This window comes from Spodoptera frugiperda, chromosome 4 (genome assembly GCF_023101765.2).
Source record: "Spodoptera frugiperda isolate SF20-4 chromosome 4, AGI-APGP_CSIRO_Sfru_2.0, whole genome shotgun sequence".
Classification (NCBI taxonomy): Eukaryota; Metazoa; Arthropoda; class Insecta; order Lepidoptera; family Noctuidae; genus Spodoptera; species Spodoptera frugiperda.
In genome coordinates, this window is record NC_064215.1 from 3,837,213 (window position 1) to 3,862,242 (window position 25,030).

Genomic DNA, 25,030 nt, shown 5'->3' on the forward strand with positions numbered 1-25,030 from the left:
ATTTGAAGTAAAAGTCGTATAAACAATGAAACAATTTATTCTTAGCTTAAAAAATATGTACATTGATGTGCTAGGTGTTGGCGGGGCGTGGCTTGAGGATGAGCTTGCCCGTGTCGTCGCAGGACATGTTGAAGTCGTTGAGCACGGACCGCGTGCGAGCCGTGATGATGCTCGGAGCCACCACCTTTCTGTGCACTCCCATCATGAATAGCAGCACTGGAAAACATAAATAACTCCTTAACAATACTTTATACTTTTTTTTTTTAAAAAAACGTTGCCCCACATTAGGATTTTCTCCTGTGTCGTGGGTGCGTTTACAAACATACAAGTTCACATACACATGACACCCAGACCCGAAACAACAATTTGTGGATCACACAAAGAATTGCTCCGTGCGGGAATCGAACCCGCTACCCGTTGCGCGGCAGCCAGTTGCCCAGCCACCGCACCAACCGTGCAGTCAGCAAATACTGGTTTGTTTCTACTGAGGGATTTTAGTTAACAAGTCACAATTCTTATTAACAATTTTCGAGGGGAAAAATAACTGTATGTTTGAAATGGGAGATGTTGCAATAATTACTTGCAACACAAGAGAAAATTCTAAAGTGGGGTCACATTTTATCAAAATAAGTTAGTACTAACTTAAACTTAACTGAAATGTTAGACACAATTTCAGGACCAAGTATTGCATTTTTTGAGGCAATTGTATTTGAGAGAATTTGTTTTCATGAGAATTCAGATTGGCCATGGGGACACCCCCCCCCCCCACAAACTTGAAGTTAAAATTATATTAACACAATACATGTTAAAAAAATGTATCCTTTAAGAAATGTTACTAATTATAACAAAGATATTAGCCACTTACCTAGAAAAGTGGAGGTAAAGGCGAAAAACGGGTGATTCCAGAGAGACTGTGTGAGGGAGACTACAGGTGTGAGGGGGTCCATCAACCAATGATAAGCCGCTATTGCTGTGCAGACTGACACCACTGTCAGTAAAACTGAAACCAAAAGAAAATTCCATAAATACAAAAGTTTTAGTGATATTTTCTCTAGCTAAATTTAATTTAACCATTTGTGTGCAGGAATGCAGATCCACACAAGTCACAATGTGTATTTAATTGCTCTTAAATATGGCATATGAGAAGTTAATTGCTTGCATATTTCAATACATACATACATTTACATAACCTTCCACCTGTCTCCTGTGGGAGTAGGCAGAGACTATAGAACACCATACAATTAATTTAATTACATGGCTTATTCACATGAAGTAACTATTCCAAAAAATCTAAATCAACTTCATTAATACATGTGATATGGTATTATACAAAAACTAATTACTCTTGTGCATTTTTGGTTTTATATTATATAAATTCCTATAAACATTGTTTATTTATATTTTAGGTGGACTCCTATTCTTCTAAAATTAAGAAGAATTGCTGAGTAATCTAACAGGAATCTAAATATATTACTCCAAGTCTAATAAACAACAACAGCTAAGCTAAAAGCAAAACAATATTCAGCATGATATGCATAAATATTTATACTAATTAATATAATTGTGCATTCAAAGTTAGATGTTAGATACCATTGTCTATTTTGTTAAAGATTTCTGATAATATGAACAATATTCTTTAGAATATAGGTACTTAGGAAATACACAAACATGAAATAACTTAGTTATGATTATTAACAACTCAACTTTAGTCATTATTGTTTATGTATTTGAGCATAAGGACCAAATATATATAGTTAGATTTAGGTAGATATTCAAAACATACTTCTCCATCTCATAGTAGCTGGTTGCAGACATCCTATAACTTCAGTCAGGCGTCGCTCGAAAGCCTTTAGATCTGAAATCACCCAAAAAATTCGGATAGCTAAAATAACTTGCAAGTTGAAGGTTACTTTATAAATCTTATGACAATAATATATTACTGTAAGGTTATACTTACACAATTACCTATACTATTGATTAAATTACTTAATAATATCAATTCCGGCGTTAATAAAAGTAAATCGAGTGCAACAACCGAACACTTACCATCGCAAGCTGTTTGTTCCAACGACATTTTGTTTTTCTTCGTACAAACAATTAACATCAATCTTAACTATACTATCCTACATATTGAGCAATTATCTATCGATTATTTAAATATTTTTAGTATAAATCTAATCTAAAACCTAGAAGTCACTTTAATCAGTAATTTACCCTTATTTTGACAGAATAAATGACAGCTGAAGCCGACTGACTAGTGACAGAAAAATGCTATGTTGACACTGTCAGATCTACAAAACTGTCAATGCCACATTTTTATCCAAAAAATCGCGTTCATTGGCGTATAAAATTAATATTATCTTTCCTTTATATATTCGCAGAATTTGCACATGCATCAAAACTTTTTTTATATATTTGATGGTTCTAAAAGAATAAAATACTTTTCATCGGGTTGGTCTTCCTCTCCTCACCACACCCTCTATTTATCCACTTCAAAAAAATTAAAGTCAAAACATTACGCCTGCTTGCCCCGAAAAAGTAAGTAGAGGTGTACATTTTAATGTTTTTTACCAATCATCAGAATACGAAAAAATATTAATAATAAATGCATAAAAGCACTAACGTTAATAAATACATACTTTTACATAAAAGTGCGTATTACCATTATTCTGTAGTATTACTAGATAAGTAAAGTAAAAAAACTTTCCCTATACTCAATTTCTTTTTATCTCTTTATTGAGTTTACTCTTAAAGCATCTTATTTCAGTATTGGCAATGATAATAAATAGAAAAAGTTATATATTATGCTAATAAATCTGATATTATCAAATTTTGCCGCTCTTTTTTATTCACAAATGTCAAAATGACACACATACGCAATACAAACCATAGACTATACAATATATACTGAGATAGATGCGCATCTCTGCTCGCAGTATAATTTACGACTAAAACGTCCTGAAGATGGCGCTGTTCACAAATGTTTAGTACCCCCTGTATGCACTAGATGGCGTACCCTGTAGTACCGTTTTCATACTTAATTATTAATCATTTTCATTAAAAACAAAACAAATTGACCTTGCTCAAAATTTGTTTGCATTAGGAGCACAGTTAGATCAATTTGTTTTGTTTACTATTGTTATAGGGTTACTACTTCAAAATAAAACAACTTATATTAAATATCATTTTTTATTCTTTTTATGTTTTTCAAAATAATTGAAAGCTTTTAATTTTATATGGTCATCTTTATCAAAATTTGTAATTTTACCATTTAAAATTCTATTTACATTAGTGCACCAACTATGGATAATTAATTTAATCGAAAGATCATTAATGAACTCAATCAACTGCGATTTGTGTAAATCACAAGTAATCATATTATAGTCACATGCACAATTTAACAAGAATTTCATTTTGTCTTTTAAACGAAGTGATTCGGGTGATATACGTAAGCATGCAACGATCAAATAATATATTTCATTCATTAGTTCATTGAATTTTTTATTCGGATAAAATAAAGATTTCTTTGTATAATCAATTTCATAATTAAATGATTGTTTATTAATCGTAGAGCTACAAAAATCACGCATGCATATTTCACAATTTCTAAAAACTTTGATTTTACATTTTTTTATGATATATCCAGTTACATATTTTTTTGATTCATCATGCACTACATTGTTAACATTACTTTTTATGTTACCCATCACCGTTATCAAAGAGTCAACTTCACATGCAAAATCATCATTCGAAGAAGTACATGCAGGTGTATTTATTAAACGATTTAGTGATTGAAATAAATAATTATTATCTTTTTCACAATTAGCATTAAGAGAATGTGGTGAATTAAAATTGTTAATAATCAACGTCTTATAGGCATTTATGAATTGATTACATGATGGATTGGTATTTCTAATTCCATTACTTCTAATACTACTGAAAAAATTTTCTAATGGATCCTGATTAAAATTTCTTGTTAATAAACTATTTACATTGTGATTAGTATTCAAATCAACCCACATTTCTTTAAAAGTTTTAATATTATTAATCCAATTCTTGATTGAGGGAATCGATTCAAATTTAACTACATTACCTTGATTATTATGAGTAATTGATTGAAATTTGATTGATTCTAATACAGGCAGTAAATTATTCCATAGTTGGATGTGCGGTGAATTAGTTTTAAAACACGATTTATATTTTTTTGTCGAAATTTGATAAGAATGACCATTAAATGAATCAAATAATTGATCAAAAATCAATAAAAAATCAGCTGTTTGTTGGCATTCCGAAGGAAGTATCTCATGTTCTGAAACAAAAGAATTTACAATGAATAAATTGCACAATTTGCAATCCAGCAACAGCTGAATTAATTGTTATAATTGAGGAACTAGTTGATGTGTACTTACTAGCTAAAAATCGGAGTGCTGCAGACACTCTCTGGCTAAAAACTTGTGCAGCATGTTTTACTTTCATCTTCGGAATTTTACTTTCAATTACATGGCTTTCTGTAATTTTGTTTACCAATCGTATCTCATCATCCCCTGTATCTACATTTAAAAGCATACGCAAATGTTCCCATTTTGCCCACTTGACCTCACCATTTTGAAAGAATTTGGCATCTTTTTTTAATAAATTATTCCTTATGCCTTTTAATAGGTGAGGCGTGTCAAATAAAGGATAAACCTTTATGTTCTCTACTTCAAAAGCGCCAGAATTGTACTCCTCCCCGGCTCTTAAATATTTTTCGCGGGTCTCTGCTTGCAGCATCTTTATTACTCTTGTGTTGGTAGTAGCTTGGTCACATATTGTTGCTACTACCGTTAAGCCAATTTCTGTGAGCTGCAATATACATTGTTTTATTAATTTTTTTAAGTCTGGCGCTTTTGTTGAGCCTGTACAAAATGTGTAGCAAATGGGTTGTTTGTATTTGCTTTTTATGCTTTTAATCATGAGTACAAGGGCATGGTCAGCCAGAGATTGCCTGCATGTGGGCCCCAGGTCTTCGAAACCAATAATTTTACCTAATTTAATGTTGTATTCCAGACCTGGAGCCAAAGAAACCTCATCAAAGAGCAAATTAACTAATTTGCTCTCATTATTTAAATTTTTGACAGCATTTTTTAAATTAGAAATTATAATATTATTTATGCCTGGCACAATTGTCACTGCACTAAGCATTTTTTGTATTGCTCTTTTTGAGGGCAAAACAAACATGTTTTGTAAAAGCCTATAAGCTTTTGGGCTTTGCTTGTATATAGTTAAGCCCATTATTTTTTCTTTTTCAGAGAATCTTCTGCCTTTTGGTTTTTTTAAACCTTTTATTTGCAGCAATGTAAATAAACGCGAGGTTTCAGGCAACTTTTCAGCAAATTTCAAAAACGACTCCTTCATTGCGATTTGTTTTGCACATTGCATAAGTGTTTTTTGTTGTTTATATTTTTTTCTCAGTTTTTCTATACTATTTTTAAGTCGTATTATTGTCCTTTTTGTTGTTATGTCCATTATTTTATTTTTGGTATCTGAAAATAAAAAATATGTATAATAAATAACAGTAATAAAAAAAACACAAACATAATTGTTAGTAAGGATTGGGGAGCTATAAATTGTAAGTATCCGACAAAATCTCCAAAAAGACATAACACAGACATAAAAGTTAAGTTAATAAGAATAAATAACTACCTAATATATATGTGTAATTTAAACTTATTTATACATTTATAGGAAGGATTTGTGGTTTATATAAATTACAAGTTTTGTAGTTAAACTGGATGAAAATGAGTAACTTAAAAATATAATTAAGGTAATTTAGTATAAAAAGAACTTAGAGTTTGTTTATACATAGACTGCCTCGTTGGTCGAGTGGTCGAAAGTGGGACTGCCGGACAAAGGGTCTCGGGTATGAATCTGGGGTCGGACAAAGTATTACTGGGTTTTAGTCGGTTTTTCGAAAATTTCTTAGTAATAGCACGATGTCTGGAATTGTGCCTAGTATATAGCAATAGGTTCACCCCCTATTACTTATAACAAAAATGGTGAAAAGTGGGTGAACAATGGCATTACATGCCATAATGTGCACTTCTGCCTAACCCTTCGAGGATAAAAGGCGTGACGTTATAAAAAAAGATTATTTATCATATCTTAATGCTTATGATGCATGTAACTCTACGATTTTCTCGCACTACACTTGAATTTATGTGTATTTATTTACAAATACAAGTATTAAGGAGGATGCCAGAGCTTCTTTGATATCTGGTCCCACTTCCAATAGCTATGTGTGTTATATCATTGGATAGGTAATTTTGAGCTGAATAAAAGTTCAGAGTTATTCTTTATTAAACATTGTAATTTTATCAGTAGCCAAGTAATGCTATTTTTGCGTCATAATTGCATTTGTTATTTATACTATTTATACACGTAGTGTCTCTGAAAAGACTAAGATTTGGAACTTGGTGCCATAGTAACTTTTATTCAGCTTAAAATTACCTATCCAATGATGTAACACACATTAGAAGGTGGGACTAGGATTTGCATCTTCCTTTACAACATACAAACTCAGGTACACACCATCACAGAGATCAAGAACAATAATTTTGGGATCACACAAAGAGTTGTTCAGAGCGGGAATTGAACCCACGAAACAATACTCAGCAATCGGTTGTTCAACAACTGCGTCAACTGTTAAGTCAATTTTAACGAACTCATAACTAAAAAAGCTTTAGTACTTACTCATATATGACATTGATCTCCTTTTTTCTGGTGTACAGTAGATTGGTGCTGGTTCTGCAATGAATAAAACAAAATATTAATAAACAAAATATTAAATCAACGTAAAAAATATACAAAGGACTACCACACACTCAGCTATCTTTTGTTAATTTAATGACACACTATACAATGTGAATAGTAGTTTTGTCGCATTTTGATTTTGAGAGACAGTGTCACAAATGCTGTAATCTATTTTACGCTTATTTTTTTTTTCAAGAAAATATAAATTTAATTTCTCGTAATGTAAAAAAAATATAAAGAATATTTCAATTAAAATTTCAAAATATAAGTTCGCGCTACATTTTACCGTACAAAGAACTATCATTAAAATTGTAAAATATTGACAGAGGTTGATGCATAATTTGGAGTTGAACCTTGATTAGAGGCTGACATAAAAAAATCATAAAAATGGGTTTATAATTGACGACATATTTTCAATCAGTCGCAAAATTCTAGATATATTAAACTACGACTTTATAGGTAAATATATTAGACATTCATTGTTAAAAAAAAATAAATAAATAAAGCAATTATGTTTAAACATGTTTTATTTTATTTTAATTATAATGTATATAATAGAATATCAATGTATGTATATAATAGAATATCTATACTAATTTACTTCTTGTATGTAGATTTTATCGGTTACATAATTCAAACGATATTTTTGCACGATTGAAATCATCACTATATCTCTAGTGAAACTACAATTCAAACGCCAGACGTCTTCACGACGCACCGAAACGACTATAGTAATAAAACAAATATAATAAACACTAATTTAATAATACTTACCAACATAATCAGATACAACATCTGTCAAATTCGATGGGCCAGGTGTGGGGTCCGAATATATGTCAACTTCTGCGTTCATGGAATGGCCTGAAATTAGAAAAAAAATATCCTGAAATCTTATGACTATTATTGACATATGAGAATGACTGATGCGACATGAGCTCAAGTATCAAAACGAGCAATGTATAATTAGGTATTTTGATTTTTTAAATTCTCAATAGTAGCATGGGATCTGCTGACGAGATGAAAGTCACAGCAAAGTAGGCGAAAGCTGCTTGTTCAAAGATAGGTTATGTGTGCATCACAGTATGACGAATAGAAACTTAAAAAGCGAGAAGCAGAGTTTTAAATGTTTAGAAATTAAAACGTTTTACCATTACCTAAAAATAATGTTGGCACTGCATTTTGAGTCAAATAATGAGAAGGCAATCGGTAGCTTTTGTTAAAATGTCTACCACAAATTCTGATTTTTTTACAAATGTAATCATCCCCTTTTTCTTGATCAGCTGGTTTAAGCACCGATTTCCATTGTTTGAATCGATCAATCTGTTCCAATTTCAATGAATTTGGATTTGGGAATTTGTGTAAAGGATCTGAAATATAATAACATTAAAAATTATCAAATGTGGTTATCACTCAAAAAAAGTGTAAATTTTCCTTAATTTTACATTGCATATCAATAGGTACATTGCAAAAGAGTTTCGTAAGGTATTAATAATATTATAATAAAATTAAATAATCATAACTGTATATATGTGTATTTTAGTATCATTGTAAATTAGTTTTTAAATGTGTAGATATAATAAATAATATAGCTTTCATATCGAGACCAATCAAAACTTTCATATCAAATTATTAAGGAAATACAAGTATAGCCTACATAGTCTGAGTCCTACAATCTACAGATATATACTCATGTTAACAAAATGAAATAAAGTTATGTAAACAAATATAAAATTTGGAATCGGAAAACATGTCTTACCGTTATCATTACAGGAACAACCAAAATAGCACTTGTTAAAAGTTTTTTGCGACATTTTGTTTTGAAACCCAAATCGAGAAAGAAAAATCAGAAGTCCGTTGTCGTAGCCAGGTCAAACGTAAATGCAGCAAACAAAGTCCAAATACACAGAATCAAGTCACAAAATTATTACGGATCTCAGAAAGTCCAGATTTACAAAGCCAAGTCGTAGAAAATTAATACGGGAACACGGTAGTAACAGGAACTCAAACAGCGCAAAACAATAATGGCGGCAGAAACTCAGAAAAGTTTCAAAAGGTAATTCCTAGTATTGCCATGTAAATCGAGTAAGGTTTTTATATTTCAAGTTTATAAATATGATTATTTACATTTACATAAAATACTTATATTTTTTGTTTCTATTAAATATTTTAAAACCCGTAAAAAAATAATATTTTTCTGATTTAATACATAGACATAAATTTACACTGCCATCTTGTGACATCTTAACATAACTTGCCTAAAAGTTTTTCATTGCCGTCCAGAAGATGGCGCAGCTTTCTTCGTAATTTTTTGAAATGATTTTTGTAGGGGAGATGCATGGCCCTGATACAAACACACACACAACTTCCGCTTATCGCCCAGAAGAACTGATAATTTATTATACAAAAATAAATTATTTATATTGTTTTGGCTAGACTAGAACAGATGCCGGTTGCGTACGTATCATTTACATAGAGAAGAGAGGACAAAGTCCAATAGTTTGACACTTGATAAACCACTATTCTGGACTTTGGAACACAAACATAAAGTTACATAGTCAACTATTCGAGGTTCGTAAACAGGTTAAACCTATTATCTTTTTGTTTTCGCAATTATTGTCTACGAGCGTATAAATAAACTTAACACAGATTTTTTCGGCATTTTATTAAACTTCAGTTCTAAAGTTTTATCGTACCTAGTTTTTTTTTTCAGAATGTTTCCGTTAAGGCACTTAGTTAGCAATGCCACCAGGAGGGTTGTGCCTAGTTTTAGAGCTATGTCTAGCTCAGGTCCCCTGGTGGACACAGCTGTTGACAATGAAGGAATAGCAACTGTGACGATGCAGAGGCTGCCAGTAAACAGCTTGAACCTAGACCTTCTACAAGCCATGGACAAGGCACTTGACGAAGTTACCAAAAATAAATGCAAAGGAATGATCTTGACATCTGTAAGTTTACTTTTTTTATGTTCTATTTTCAAATTATCACTAAAGTGTCTATGAAAGTTAACTTGTTATTAAACTTTGAGAAAGTGCCAATTTAGTTCTGATTGGAATTAAGAAAGTACATACTAAACACATAATGTAAATTAATTTCTAGGCATCACCTACCGTGTTCTCCGCTGGGCTAGATATTATGGAGATGTACAAACCGGACATGAAGAGAGTTGAAACTTTCTGGAATACATTACAAGAAGTATGGATCAAACTGTTCGGATCCAGCTTTATCACAGCTGCAGCCATCAATGTAAGGATTTTTAAAAAAAAATATCATTCACTATTTTTTTTTTCATAGTATAGGACTAATGATTAGATGGATAACCTGATCACTTCTAATTTTACATTAAATTTTTCTCTCGAAGATAGATAATATTTAGAATAATTACAAAGTATTACATATTTTTAATCTAATTCAAAAACAACTGCTTTTATAAACATTTTGAGAAAAATAAACAACTACTAAAAATCTTGTAAGAATTAACAATACATAAACTTAAAAAAGATACAAACAATGTAGCAGTAACAAAGAATTTTCCCACATAATCAAAAAAAGTCTTAGTACTTTTATGTAAATAGAAAATAAAAGTCTTAGTTAAATTAAAAAAAAACAGAACATAAAATACCTACTGTCGTAGCATAGAATTTGGACTTGAGCTCAATATTTAACGAGAATTTAGGTAAAGCACATCCTTAAAAAATAAACTTGCAACTGTTTTGACAACCCTACCACAGGCATTGCAATAATGATAACAGTGCAATTTAAAACATGTATAACAAGGTGCAATATAAATAAAGAAGTAATTAACTGATCTAATCATGTGAACATTCTATTTTATTGTTTACATGCTGATATGGGATCCGATTGTGAAAAGTAAGTTTTAAGGATAATTGCTTATAGTCAGATTATTTTAAGGAAGAATTTAGTTCATCATGGCTATTTAGTACTTAGTATTATGTTTACCTAACTGAATATATTATCATTAATGTAGTAAATCTATATTACAAACATACTAATATTAAAACTATACTACCATAGTGATCAGTTATTTTAACCCATTTTTAAAGATGTTGAAACACAGTTGTTTATTTTAATTTTTATGTTTGTCATAAATATATTCATTCATTATTTTATGCATTAGACAAATACGTTAATTATATGCATTAGCTCTTAAGCTATGAATTTTTAATAGAGAGAGTAACATTGAATAATATAGGTGCATATTGTTTGATAATATAATTATGTAAATCTTATTATTTATTTACATTTCTACATACAGTATACACATTTGGTTTTAAAAACTTTAATACATCAATTCCCTAAATCTCCAGGGTCACGCACCAGCAGGCGGCTGTCTCCTGGCAATGTCCTGTGAATACCGCGTGATGATGAGTGGGAAATACAGCATTGGTCTGAACGAGACGGCGCTTGGCATCGTGGCTCCAAACTGGTTCATGCATACCATGGTCAATACCATACCCCAGAGGCAGGCTGAGCTGGCTCTCACTACTGCTAGGATGTTCTCCGTTGATGAGGCTTTGAAGGTGATCTGAATATTATTTGTTTTTTACACATATTTTAAGTTCAATTTTGTCATTTTCTTCCTAGATATTGTATGGCCGTAGTAATCCTTAGGGTCTTCACAGTATTGGTTCGTAAGTCGACAGTGTTACGGGTTCGATTCTCGAACTTTTCACAGTACAGTCAAAAGTTCAAAAACAAATTGCTTTTCCAAAGTCAAAAAGTCGAGTTTGTTTTCCGAAAGATTTTTTTTACTATTTGTGTTTTCGTATATTGTGTAGATGTCACAAAGATAATAATGGCACAATTGTTACTTTTTTAAAATACAAATATTTTCCATTTTGGTGCCTCTACTATACTTAACAAACATAGTTCAAACAAATAAACTCTTCAGCTTTATTTATCTATATCTAATTTGAATTCCCTTCATAATAGGTAACTCAATAACAATATTAATAAATTCCAGGTTGGCCTAATCGATGAAACCGCAACAGACAAGGCAGATGCAGTAGCCAAATGCAAGCAATTTATTAAGAAGTTTGACAAGATCCCACCTTTAGCCCGTTTCCTAACCAAGCAAAAGATTAGGGAAGCTCCTTTAAAATGGATGATGGACAATCGTACCCAAGACACGCAAGAGTTCCTAATGTTTGTAGGACACCCTAAAGTACAGAAATCATTAGAAATGTACATACAGGCTTTGAAACAGAAGGGTGGCAAGTGAATATAGTATTAAAATATTATGTTTTTTAATAAGTCATGTTTTTTTTTCTTATTCTTATACATATACTCATACAGTATGTTCTATATTGTAAGAATGATTGACTATACAGTCTAAGCTATAGTTTGTTATACTCGTTTATTTTTTATTGTTGTAATCAAGTTGAGAATAGAATAAATGAATTTATTTATTTAACGTGTTTTTTCTAGTATTCTCAGAAAACAATGGATATTTTTATTGCTTTTTTATTGAGATGCGCAATGTCATGTATGCTATCGTATACTTATACAAAGAGGGCGTTTAAGAGTCAAGTGAAACATAAAAAATGACCTGAAGAAATATTCATCTGGCTACCTCATTGGCCGAGTAGTCAGAAGTGCGACTGCCGGGCAAGTGGTATATCGCAAAGTATTACAGGGCTTGTTTCGGTTTTTCGAACTCAGTTCTAGCACGGAATCTGTAATGTGCCTGGTATATGGCAATCGGCTCACACCTTAATACATGGCACTTATGACATAAATTGTGAAAAGTGGGTGTGCATTGTACAGTGGCTTCATGTGCCATAATGTGCACCCCTACCTAAAAAAACTGAAATGATTAACAAACCTACCTACTACCTACTCGATATTCACATATATGATATACATACAGGATACAGAGTTTAAAAGGAATGCTCCCGAACGCCGCAAACAAGCGATGATAAAAAACGAGTCTTATTTTCAAAAAATTAAGGAATTCAATGTTTACATAACATTTTATGTAGGTACCTTATAGTTGTATCTACTGCTTAAGGTTAATTTTGCATGAATTACTCGAAAAAATTATAAAAACAAAATATTTTTGTAGTGTTTTTCGGAAGCGTTCCATTTACACCCTATACAGTACCTACATATGTAGATAACGGTCGACGCTATGTAAATAATGTTTAACACACATTTTCGTAACTTTATTAATTCAAGGTGAACACGTACCACTGACAGCAGTAAAAAAAACGCCAAATACCGTAGTACCTATCTGATATAATGTGTTATCTCGAGTTCAGACCATAATGAAAATACGTAATACTTAATTCTTATCAAAAAATAAAAAAACTAAACGTATATATTTTGTTGTAATAATTTGGAAGTAGCATATAAACAAGTGAGTTTGTAGTGTTCAATACAAAATGTTTCATTTACGGCGTATACCGAGGAGTATAGTGGCATGTACACGATGGAATTCGTCGCAAGTGAATCCCTTAGTATCGACAGATGTGGATAATGAAGGAATAGCAACTCTGCAGATGCAGCGACTACCAGTGAACAGTTTGAATCTGGAACTATTTCAGGCTATAAAAGATTCAGTAATTGAAGTGGAGAAAAATAAATGTAAAGGCTTGGTTTTCACATCGGTAAGTACTTGAATAAAATCTTTTTTTATTTGTAGGTACAGAATTTGAAAAATTCTTGAATGGGAAGAAGAACCTAATGCCTAACCATGCATGAGTAGGTAACGAACGATAGTCAAGTTGATAAACAATGGGTAATGACCTCTATGTCTATGAACTCTAACATTACGATTACGACATAAATAGGTATTCTCTGTGCTGAACTGCCGAACATTGTGAGAAAAACACCTTGTACCTAATAAATTAGATGCGATATCGTGATCTATTATATATTAATAACTCAACCGCTGTAATTGAGTTAACTACTAACTTATTAACTTAATGTTATAATTTCCAATTTCAGGCAAGTCCAACGATATTTTCGGCGGGAATAGACTTAAATGAATTGCACAAACCAGATGTAAAACGTTTGACTAAGATGAAGGAAACTCTTTTTGATTCGTTCCTAAAGATGTTTGGGTCAGACATTATCACTACAGTAGCGATCAATGTGAGTATTTTTACCGACTTCACAAAAAGGAGGAGGTACTATGTTCGGCTGTTTGTATGTTTTTTTTTTTTTTGTATGTTTGTTCATCGAATACTCCGTCAATTGTCGACGGATTTTCAAAATTCTTTTTTTGTTCGATAGTAGATAGTTCTGAGGTGGTCCCATTGCCACCAAGTTAGGATCTGATGATGGAATCTTAGAGAAATCGAGGGAACTCCTCAAATATTATAGGGAACTACATAGTGATTTTGGTATATTCATCTAGAATTGAAGCATTTACGGTCAAAAAGTAACCTTTGAAGAGGTGGAACTGATGAAGAAGACCAGAAATGGCCAATGGAACTTCATACTCACATAGAAATCACAATAAAGTTAATTAATACTCCGTCAATTGTCGACGGATTTTCAAAATTCTTTTTTTGTTCGAAAGTAGATAGTTCTGAGGTGGTCCCATTGTCACCAAGTTAGGATCTGATGATGGGATCTTAAAGAAATCGAGGGAACTCTTCAAATATTATAGGGAACTACATAGTGATTTTGGTATATTCATCTAGAATTGAAGCATTTATAGTCAAAAAGTAACCTTTGAAGAGGTGGAACTGATGAAGAAGACCAGAAATGGCCAATGGAACTTCATACTCACATAGAAATCACAATAAAGTTAAAGTAACAAAGGCTGCCGGTAGTGGCTGGATGAGAGAAGCGGGGCAAAACTTGGGGAGGTATACGTCCAGCACTGAACTGCAATAGGCTGATGACGATTTATAGAAGCCTCAATCGTTGCATTTCACGCAATGCTTTTTCATCATGTGGTCTATTTAGCAATTTGGTAGGTTCCAAGTCGCATAATACAATGCCGTCCAGCGTTTTTACACGACTAAGCGCAACATAAACTTGGCCCTTAGCAAAATTTTTTTTGCCTAAATCTATTACGGCTTTGTTTAAGGTGGTGCCCTGAAGTTTATGCACCGTTACAGCCCAACTAAGTATAAGTGGCAGCATTCGTCTTTCCACATCCCCATAGCCTTTAGTTGCCTGATAAGTTGCTGACACAGGCGCTATGGCGACTAACCCCTCACTGTCTTTTACATTTGTGCCGATAGTTGTGTCGTCAAATTTTATGAAAACGGAATCTGGTAACTCGCCAAATTCAATTTGATCGCGGCGAAGGGCAGGCCACTTAAATTTCGATACGATCCCCATTGCCCCATTCACCAGACCCTCAGCCACAGAAATGTTGCGTCTTAACATAACTCTAGAACCTATTCCAAGTTTTAATTCGTGCATCAGTCCGCCACAGTTGTTAACGTCAGTTGGAATTGCATTTGATGGTGGTCGTTTGCCGTAGGTTGCTACCTCTCGTGACTCATCGATAGCTCGTAAGGTGTAAATGCGACTTGACTGATGCAGTTGGTCCGTCATTTTAGAGTTATAGCTTTCTACCAATTTGAGAGTTGGAAATATCCTCACTGCTGCACCATCCGCAAATTCACCACTCTGTTCGACTTGCCGTCTTTCACACAAAAGTTGTAATTGTGAGAGTGTGAGCTCACCAAACCGTAAATTATTCAGCAAATCAACAAACTCCACATCAGTACTTTGACGCATATTGATGGTGAGTTCGCAAAAGGAGAACTGTTGCCACAAATGTATTTCTGCATTTGACCACGGGGGTTGTTCGAAACACCAATGCCCTTTAACTGGTGGTAATTGCATAATATCGCCAAATAACAATATATTTATACCACCAAATAGCGAATTATTATTTTTGAATTCCTGTAGACGTAAGTGAATTATACGTAAGTTTTCGTAGGAAACCATAGATATTTCATCCACTACTAGCCATTTGATATAACGCCACTTACGCCTTTCGCGTTCTAGTGGCTGCCCACTCATTTTACGATAGGTCATTGTGGAACCTTTCTCTATAGGAAGGGAAAAAACTGAATGAAGGGTCCTACCAGAAATTTGCCGTGCCGCTACACCCGTCAAAGAAGCCACTTCCACAAAAGTTGGTTTTAACAAAATATCTACCGTTGGAGCGTAGCAACGCCTGATATGCTCTACAATTAGTTTTAATAAGAAGGATTTTCCGCTGCCAGCTCCACCCGTAATAAATAATAACAAAGGCTGTAGATCATCATTGTACCTGATGTCGCGCTCAATGGCATCCGAAACTTGTTTCATCAAATCCTTTTGTTGAACATTTAGGCTTCTGATTCCGCTTACGAAAACTTCATCAGGCATAGCTGTAGGGTCATTATTTTCATCAATGAAATCATCATGATTGTACACATTGATTTGGTCTTCGGCGTAGATGTTTACATTATGTTCTGTAGGATTATCATTCTGGTTCACTATGTCGAGTGCTACCGCCTGAACCAAAGCTTGCTGAATGACTTGTTCAGCGTGGGCAAATTGTTCTACAGATAGATCAGGTAGAAGAGGCCTTAATTCTGACTGTCGCCGTAGGAAACAAGCTTCAGCTGTTTCGTCTTCTAGAATAAGCTCACTTTCACAGCGAAAAGGAATGTGACATACAATTAAACTATAGTAAAATCCTTCTCGGTCACTATTTAAAGTGTAGTACCGAGTACGTAAAACTGCAGCCTGATTTCTGATTCGCATTCTTGAATTATCACGTAATCGGATGTATCTAGTGCTCTCACTTTCGTGGTCTCTTAGCTCAATGTCACCGTCATCGTCATTCCAAAACGCACTTGAAACGGTTTCGTACCGAACTGCGAATTCGGCCAGACTTATGCCTTCTAAATCATCTGGTCTTAATTGGTAACGATCTAATATATTGTTGAAAACTGATGTTTCGTCTTCAGTAAACCGCAAAAGTCTGTATCGTTGCTCCGGACGACAACTATTTACAAAAACAGTTTTTCTAGAACACATCTTTAAAGGTAAATGACAGAGACGGTACGCCGCTTCTGGGGCACTAACTAATCGTTGACTGAGTATCGCCATGGAAACAGCAAACAACTGCTTCCACACATCATTACTATGGCGTTTTGCTTTTCGGACCGCTTCCCTAACAACTTCTCCACAATCATTAGGCTCACATTTGCTGGCATACTTGGCAATATAATACGCTACAGCTGTGACAGTCCCACAAGGCTGTACGTCCATATTTGCTTCCCAAATTTTTAGAAGAGTGGCATTGTAGTTGTTAATCATAACTTCTTCTGCATTTCTTTGTATTTCACAAAATCGTCCATTATTACGGAGAGCGTCATCTGGTTCTAAACATTTTGTCGTCGCACTTATAGCCCTTGGAAATCCAAAACGACAGCAACCAGCGTTTCGGTCTTTGTAGCATGTTGTAGTGTGTTTGTGGGTTTGTAACCTTTTAACCTGCTCCGAATTATTGCCTCCGAGTGAGCATGACACGACCTGATCGATTATTCTAAGTCCTTCAGTAGTCTGAAAATCGGGCATCGAGTTGCACCACAAAAGCATATGTAAATGTGGGCTACCTCGGTTCTGGAACTCTATTCTGTACCAATAGTCATTAATTGCTCCTCCTAAACAGTCAGGATTCAATTTTAAAAATCTCATTAGTGCATTCACCCTAACTGTGAACTGCCTAGCCACAATCACAGGATATTTTTGTACTAGCTCAAGTCTTTCATCGAATGGTAGGTCTTCAACAACATCCGGCATTGCATCAGGACGTCCGTCTGCAATCAGTAACGCCTTAATCATATCTGGCCAATTGAGGTCATTGCAAGAAAATGTTAAGAACCAAGTTGGAGGGCCAAGACTCCGTACCATGGCAATTAGCTCAGCACAACATCTTTTCCAATATGCAGCGGATCCTCTGATGTTTCTCATCGTCAAGTGCATATTGTCGACAAGACCTTGAGGAGTATGTTCACCTTGCTTCATTCGGCACGAGACGGAAACACTTGCTTTAGCTTTAAAATACTCTACAACCGATAATGCAAAAAATAAATAATCATTTCTTTTAAATCGGTTATCTTTGCCCATGATTCGAGCCTGGAAATAATCAAGAGCAGTTATAGCAATATCTCTAATTTCTCCAAATCCGTTTTTCCCATCAGGGAAAAGAAAATACCAGCATAGCTCTTCCATTCTTCTTTCCCTCTCTATGTTAATTGGTGGTGCAGTCTTTCTTTGGATATCGACAACTCTGACATGATCGTCGAATTGATTTTCGTTATTCGTATTGACAATATTTTCTAAATTTGGTACATCTTCATCAATAGAATACAGTAAACTTGTTGATAAAATAACTCTTCTTTCTAAATTATTTGTACCTTGTATGAAATTTACTGGTGTTGTGGAATCATGCGGCATACTGGAATTAAAATTGGGTGGTGACCTAGGGAGAGAGGTGTCTGTATGACAATTCGATGACGATGATGATACTATACTCGCATCAGCTTTACCTTTATAGGAACAAGTATAAACAAGTGACTCCTGAGTGACTACCCTTTCTACGTTGAGATTTCCAGTATTCAGTAATTCAGGGTTCGCTGTTTGAGAATCAACATGTTGTAAATGGTTTGCTTCTTCGATCGTAATAGAAACGGGTGTAATGGAATATGTGTTCAAAAAGTTTTCATTACCTGTATTTACCCTTAAATTACGCCGTAGAATTGAGAATAATTCACGGGTATTTACAAAGTGCATGCAACATGCTTTACCTCTAGTCGACGCCTTGTTACCCTTTGGCCCCCTGGCATGGGAATCAAATAACCAATAATGTATATTACCAGATATTTGATGAGATGCTATTGCGATGGAAACTGAATTGCTTGTAAGGATTCCAAAACGATGATTTCTAAAAAACCTAATTAAGCCATTTTCTAAATTCGGGAATCCTTCTTCACTCTGATCTCTGTCGATATGGCCGTCTATTGAACTATTGTTTTGGACGTCTAAATTTATCCATTGCCCATTATATTGTAGACGTGGCAGGATTTCTCTTGCTGCTAAATATTCAAGATTTAGTTCTCCAGCGTCAGGATTTTCTCTTGCTTCAATGCATTGGCGGTAAAAAGAATCTCCAATAATTACGATATAATCAATATCACTCACTGTCCATCTATTTGCATCTGTTATAGCAAACGCAGTACACGCAACTGCTGCGACAGCTGTACATTGTTTTCCGCGGGAATCTACGTCAAATCGGTCATTTCCTTGATGAAAGGTGCCATGCAAAATTGCTACATCACTATTTAAATCTCTAAAGGTACTGGATTGATTAACTCGTTGTTCGAGTATTTGTTCAGAATTATCAACCTGCGCTTGGTTAGTGGCACATTCTTGAATGTCAGCAACATGAATTATTTGTGAGATGTCGTATTCCAAGACATTTTCAAAATTTGGTATGACGTCGTGATACAATCTGTTGTGTCTTAATAGCCATTCTAGAGCAGTTTTTATTCTTTCAGTATTAACATTGAACTGTCTTTGCTGTTCTAAGTTCTCTCTAGATTCTACTACAATAACCAACCCAGCACTAGAAATAGGAAGTGGTAATTGTTCAGCAACTTCAACTACGTCTTGTGCGAATAAAACCACTTGACCTTTGCACCAGCTTTGACTGAACCTATTTTGCACTTTGATAATTTTTAAAAAAGGAATCATTCGACTTAGAAGTCGTTGCTCTACCTCTGACAAACTAGCTAACTCTGGTGGTACCGGTGCTACATCCATTTTGTTCCAGTATGCCTGGGCAGGAACTTTACGTTTTCTCAGATGGGTTAAGCATCTGGAACATGTAATAATTGTATGTATTTCTATTAATTCATTAGGTAGTAAATCTTGACTACAAGCAGTTTGTAGATTGCACCTTTGCATAGGGTACAATAATTTTTTACAGACGCTACATGCCACATCTGCAAATACATTGATGGCCGATTGAAATGAATCCTCTCCAATTAAACGATTTCTACGACATACATCCCTCTGTCTCTCCAAGCGATTACGTCTGTGTTCCTCATCTTCAATTCGCATTGATTCACAGTTACGCTCTCTCATTGCCGTCAGTCTTCGGATTCGTTGATCGGCAGGTTCATTTGTTCGTCTTTGATGGATAACGTCGAATCGATGCTCACGTTGTCCGGGAGTCTCATTACTCAAACGATCTCGTATAACACCGAGTCGGTGATCACGATGATCGGGAGTCTCATTGCTCAACCGATTTCGTATAACACCGAGTCGATGTTCACGTTGATCGGGAGTCTCATTGCTCAACCGATCTCGTATAACACCGAGTCGATGTTCACGTTGATCGGGAGATTCATTGCTCAACCGATCTCGTATAACACCGAGTCGATGTTTACGCTGTTCAGACGACTCGTCACTTAATCGTTCTTGAATACGATTGAGTCGACAGATCCTATCATTTGGCGACTCTTGCGATAGTTGAGAACGCCTGTAATTTCTCATCTGAGATAACCTAGCGTGATGAGCTAACTCAGATTCTTGGGAACGGGACATCGCGCTCCGTTTGCGACACTTAGTCAAGCGTTCCTTATTTGCAGTATTAGATTCTTTAATTCTGTTTGCCTTCATTCGGGCGGCCCCTTTAGATGGTCTGCCCATAATGATTATTAATAAAAGCTAATTACACTAAAAATCGAAAAATAAAAAAAACTTTTTAAGAAAAAAATTAACCGACTTCAAAAAAAAACAGAGTACTACTGTACTAAAAACCAAACCAAAAAGCACTTCTGCAATAAAAATTCTAATTAAACAAAAAACCGAAAAATAATAAAAACTTTTTAAGAAAAAAAATTAACCGACTTTAAAAAAAACAGAGTACTAAAAACCAAACCAAAAAGCACTTCTGCAATAAGAAGTAAAAATTCAAAAGTAAAAATAATGCACTAAAAAGCAAAAAATAAACTTAACTAGATATTTAATCCAAAAGAATGCTCAGAAAACTATTAATAATGGATGTTTAATTTTTTACACTATATTCGATTTTCAAATCAATGCTAGCTATCAAATCTATACATATAATAAAATCGTAGAAAAGTGCTGTCTGTACATTGAAAATAAAAATAAAAAAATAGCAGGGGTTATTGTTATGTCGATGTCGAACCCAAAAATGTAATTAACTTTTTTTTGTCTGTTTGTCTGTTTGTCTGTTTGTCTGTTTGTCTGTTTGTCTGTTTGTCTGTTCGTCTGTGCGCGCTAATCTCAGAAACGGCTGATCCGAGTTGGATGCGATTTTCACGAATATATTGTGGGATGCTTAAATTTACATTTAGTGTTTGTTTCATGTCAATCGGTTCATAAATAAAAAAGTTATGTCAAATTAAAGAATCACGTCGAACATTCTATGCTTATACCATTAATCTCCGCAACTATTTGACGGATTTGGTTGAAATTTGGTACAGATATAGTTTAGAACCTTAGAAAGGACATAGATATATGAATATTTCAAAAATCAAAAAATAAAAATAAGAAATAAATTATTTATAAATAATTCTATGTCGATCGTGTAACGATCGACATAGAATCGACTTCGGTTCATGTTATTGTTTTAATTCATCGAAAAAAAGTAAATAAATAGTAAAAAGGTATGAAAAAAATAATATCAATATAATAAAACATTTAGTACAAAGAAAATGCTCTAACGGAATATTGTATAGATAATTCTATGTCGATCGTTACACGACTTCGGTTCATGTTATTGTTTTAATTCATCGAAAAAAAGTAAATAAATAGTAAAAAGGTATGAAAAAAATAATATCAATATAATTAAACTTTTAGTACAAAGAAAATGCCCGAACGGAGTATAAATAAATAATCCAAGTTGTCTTTATCCTCGATAGATCGAAATAGATCGCGCTATGGTTTCGTTACATTCATTTGGTTGGGTATCGGCCGAGCGCTTTGGTACTATCGTAGAAAAAGTGTATTATCAGTCGTATGATTATTTGTCTGTAGTGGTCCTGCTGTTTCGTATATTCTAAATTGGTTTCGTTGTATTTGTCAATTAATAAGTTTATTTGTTGGGTTTTCCTGGTTTTTTGGTTAAACTATTTAACGTAGGTTTAGTTTGATATCGATTATTAGTAGTTACTGTAGTTAGTTTTTTTAATAAAATTGTAAGTCTAATTTATAAATTAATTAGATTAGATTTAAGTCGTTTCTTTTAAATTATTTAGTTTAAGCTTGGTTATTATAGCATAGAGGATAGGTTGTAATATAGTTTCTTTTTTAATTGTTATAAATTCGTAATTCGTAGCTTTCTTTAGTTTTAAGTTAGTTTAAGTCCGTTTTTAAACTATTTTTTCAATGCCCTAAGTGAGTATACATCTATTAAATTCAAACGCAGAGCTCATTATGTTGATTTTTGAAGAGTTCCCTGGAATATCTTCCACATCTCATTTTTGAAGAGATCCCGCGAGATCGGGAACTATGTGGTTAAAACCAAAAATTTGCCGGAAGTCACTATTCCACGCGAACGAAGTCGCGGGCAAAAGCTAGTTAAATAAATAAAATACTATTATAATTATGGGCTAAGTACCTGCTCATCTGTTTGAAGTCTTGAATTTGCAATATAAACACTACAGCTAAGTAACTATTTAATTAATAGCAGTCTATTATTTTATGTCCTACCTATCGCTAAATTTGAAGTCGGTGCCAAGCCCTAAACAAAAAAATAAAACTGCTTAAACTAGAAAACTAAAAATAAAATGGAAACCAAATGATGAAATGAAAAATAAATAGAAATGAAATTTCTAACAGAACTAACCTAACTACTCTAATTTAAGATAACCAAATGCAATTAATAGTGGCCCTGTAAACGACTTTTGAAATTATAGAATGTAGTAAATATGCACGCAACGTGTTATCGCATACTCACAAATACAACGAAAAAAAAACATAAAATTGAAGTTGATCTCATTAAGTCACGGAGAGTCTTAACACCGCGATTCAGAAATATGACGTCACGCTACAACGACATCTTGTGGTGAACAGCATAACCCTTGGTACTTCATTGAAATAATAGATGGCGCTGCCTATTTTTTTACACTCTAACGAAAGATTTACTGTTTATATTTTTGTTAGGGCTTGGCACCGACTTCAAATTTAGCGATAGGTAGGACATAAAATAATAGACTGCTATTAATTAAATAGTTACTTAGCTGTAGTGTTTATATTGCAAATTCAAGACTTCAAACAGATGAGCAGGTACTTAGCCCATAATTATAATAGTATTTTATTTATTTAATTTGATAGCTAGCATTGATTTGAAAATCGAATATAGTGTAAAAAATTAAACATCCATTATTAATAGTTTTCTGAGCATTCTTTTGGATTAAATATCTAGTTAAGTTTATTTTTTGCTTTTTAGTGCATTATTTTTACTTTTGAATTTTTACTTCTTATTGCAGAAGTGCTTTTTGGTTTGGTTTTTAGTACTCTGTTTTTTTTAAAGTCGGTTAATTTTTTTTCTTAAAAAGTTTTTATTATTTTTCGGTTTTTTTGTCGATACATAATACATATTACATAGTAGGTAGGTATTTAACCTACACTAGTGTGAAAATTTTTGTAAGTATGTGTAAAGTGTATGTATCTATGTAAAGGTTAAAATAGGTTGAAAAATTATGCTTTATAGCGATAAAGCATAATTTTTACTTTACTGAAGTGTAATCTTGCTTTTAGTGAATAGATAGAGCACTGCCTCTATCTATTCACTAAAAGTAAGATTACACTTACCTACATAAAAAATATGCCAACTGATAAGGAGGCATCATTATCAGTAAAAAATGTTTTTTTACGCGCATCATATACTTTCTATGATTCTTCTATCTATAGCCAGGTCTTTCCGCTGGGTGGACCGATGGCCAAAACATTTTCTGAGTTGAGAGATGTTGGGCAACCGTTGCAAAGCAAACATCCAGCAGTAACCATCTTCGACCTCTATTTCTAGGGTTACACAGCAGCCGGGGCTTTTATTCTGGCGTTGGCATTTGAATACCGCGTGATGACGACTGGTAAGGCTGTGATGGGGTTGAACGACACAGCTGTTGGTATCCCACCAGGTCCATGGCTGGGTGAGCTCTTGACCAGAATTGTGGGACCTAGACACGCGGAGTTTGCACTCACCAGCTCCTATATGTACTCCGCTGAGAAAGCTTTGCAGGTATGGTATAACTTGTTATGTTTAGAAATGTTTGGTAATATATATTGTTAGATTTAATAGTCAGTAGATATTCTCAGAATTGTGTACAAAGAAGTGAAGTGAATACTTGTTTCTTTCAAATGTAATTATTTTCTTTTTTTAAGTTACTTCAAAAGGAATTCAATTTTCATCTAAACTTCTTTGACTCCTTTATACATATATTACATAAAAACTGGTAAAGTAACGAAGGTCTAACTACCCACTGGGTAGTTAGGCTTTTAAGTACCTTTGGTTCATCGTTATTTTGACTTTATGCTTAACTTATTGCTTGTTGTTTTACGTAGATATCTAAAATACGATTTCAATTTTCATTCCAGGTGGGTCTGGTTGATGAAGTAGCAGCAGATAAAGCAGATGCCATAGAGAAATGCAAGGCTTACATACGATTGTACGATCAGATACCTGTGGCGGCCCGAGTTAACACCAAACGCAACTTCAGACAAGACTATGTAACCGAATTAGAGCAAAATAAAAAACAATACACAACTAATTTCGTAAATACTATATCAAGTGCTGAAGTCCAAAAAGTAATGGATATATATATGGACAATCTAAAAAAGAAAAAGTTGGCTAAAGCTAATAAGGCTGCTTAAGTTAAGCTGGGGTTTATTAAAGCATACAAGCAAGTCAGTTTTACTTAATGGGGGCGCTGAAGTCGCAAAAAGACGCGGGGCCAAGGAATACAGGCATCTCGGTGCTCACTACGCGGGACTTAACGACGAAGAAAGACAAACTTTAAGAGGATTGGGCGACAAACGTGGGTGTCTATTATAATGATTTTTATTTTTTGTTGATTAATAAAAAATGCAATAAGAAAACAGGACTTTTTATTGTAATTAGTATTGTAAGTAAAATAGTGTATTGGAAAATACTGAAATTCAACATTGGGAAAAGGACATAAAATCAATATGTGTTACTAGTACAAAATTTTGGACTTTAGAATGT

The 25,030-nt window shown here is 33.7% G+C and overlaps 3 protein-coding genes across 4 annotated transcripts; 2 read left to right on the forward strand and 1 right to left on the reverse strand.

Annotated features, from left to right (window-relative positions):
* Positions 1-21: 21 nt before the first annotated feature.
* Positions 22-2,255, reverse strand: LOC118272624 (nuclear envelope phosphatase-regulatory subunit 1). The gene is made up of 4 exons (XM_035589242.2): positions 2,047-2,255; positions 1,784-1,855; positions 866-1,000; positions 22-216 (listed from the first exon to the last, which is right to left on the reverse strand). Exons 1-4 carry the CDS (start codon positions 2,102-2,104, stop codon positions 71-73), a joined length of 411 nt encoding a protein of 136 aa, XP_035445135.1. The 5' UTR covers positions 2,105-2,255; the 3' UTR covers positions 22-70.
* Positions 2,256-9,141: 6,886 nt separating this feature from the next.
* On the forward strand, positions 9,142-12,215 carry LOC118272625 (enoyl-CoA delta isomerase 1, mitochondrial). 2 transcript variants are annotated; one of them, XM_035589243.2, is made up of 5 exons: positions 9,142-9,357; positions 9,500-9,734; positions 9,886-10,032; positions 11,115-11,327; positions 11,771-12,215. In XM_035589243.2, exons 2-5 carry the CDS (start codon positions 9,501-9,503, stop codon positions 12,026-12,028), a joined length of 852 nt encoding a protein of 283 aa, XP_035445136.1. In that variant the 5' UTR covers positions 9,142-9,357; position 9,500; the 3' UTR covers positions 12,029-12,215. The 2 variants fall into 2 exon arrangements, with proteins under 2 accessions (XP_035445136.1, XP_035445137.1); XM_035589244.2 differs by having other exon boundaries at positions 9,223-9,369.
* A 781-nt stretch (positions 12,216-12,996) lies between these two features.
* Positions 12,997-24,903, forward strand: LOC118272867 (enoyl-CoA delta isomerase 1, mitochondrial-like). Its single transcript, XM_050693306.1, has 4 exons — positions 12,997-13,415; positions 13,756-13,902; positions 23,834-24,046; positions 24,403-24,903. The coding sequence occupies exons 1-4, from the start codon at positions 13,191-13,193 to the stop codon at positions 24,676-24,678; spliced, it is 861 nt and encodes a 286-aa protein (XP_050549263.1). The 5' UTR covers positions 12,997-13,190; the 3' UTR covers positions 24,679-24,903.
* Positions 24,904-25,030: the final 127 nt, after the last annotated feature.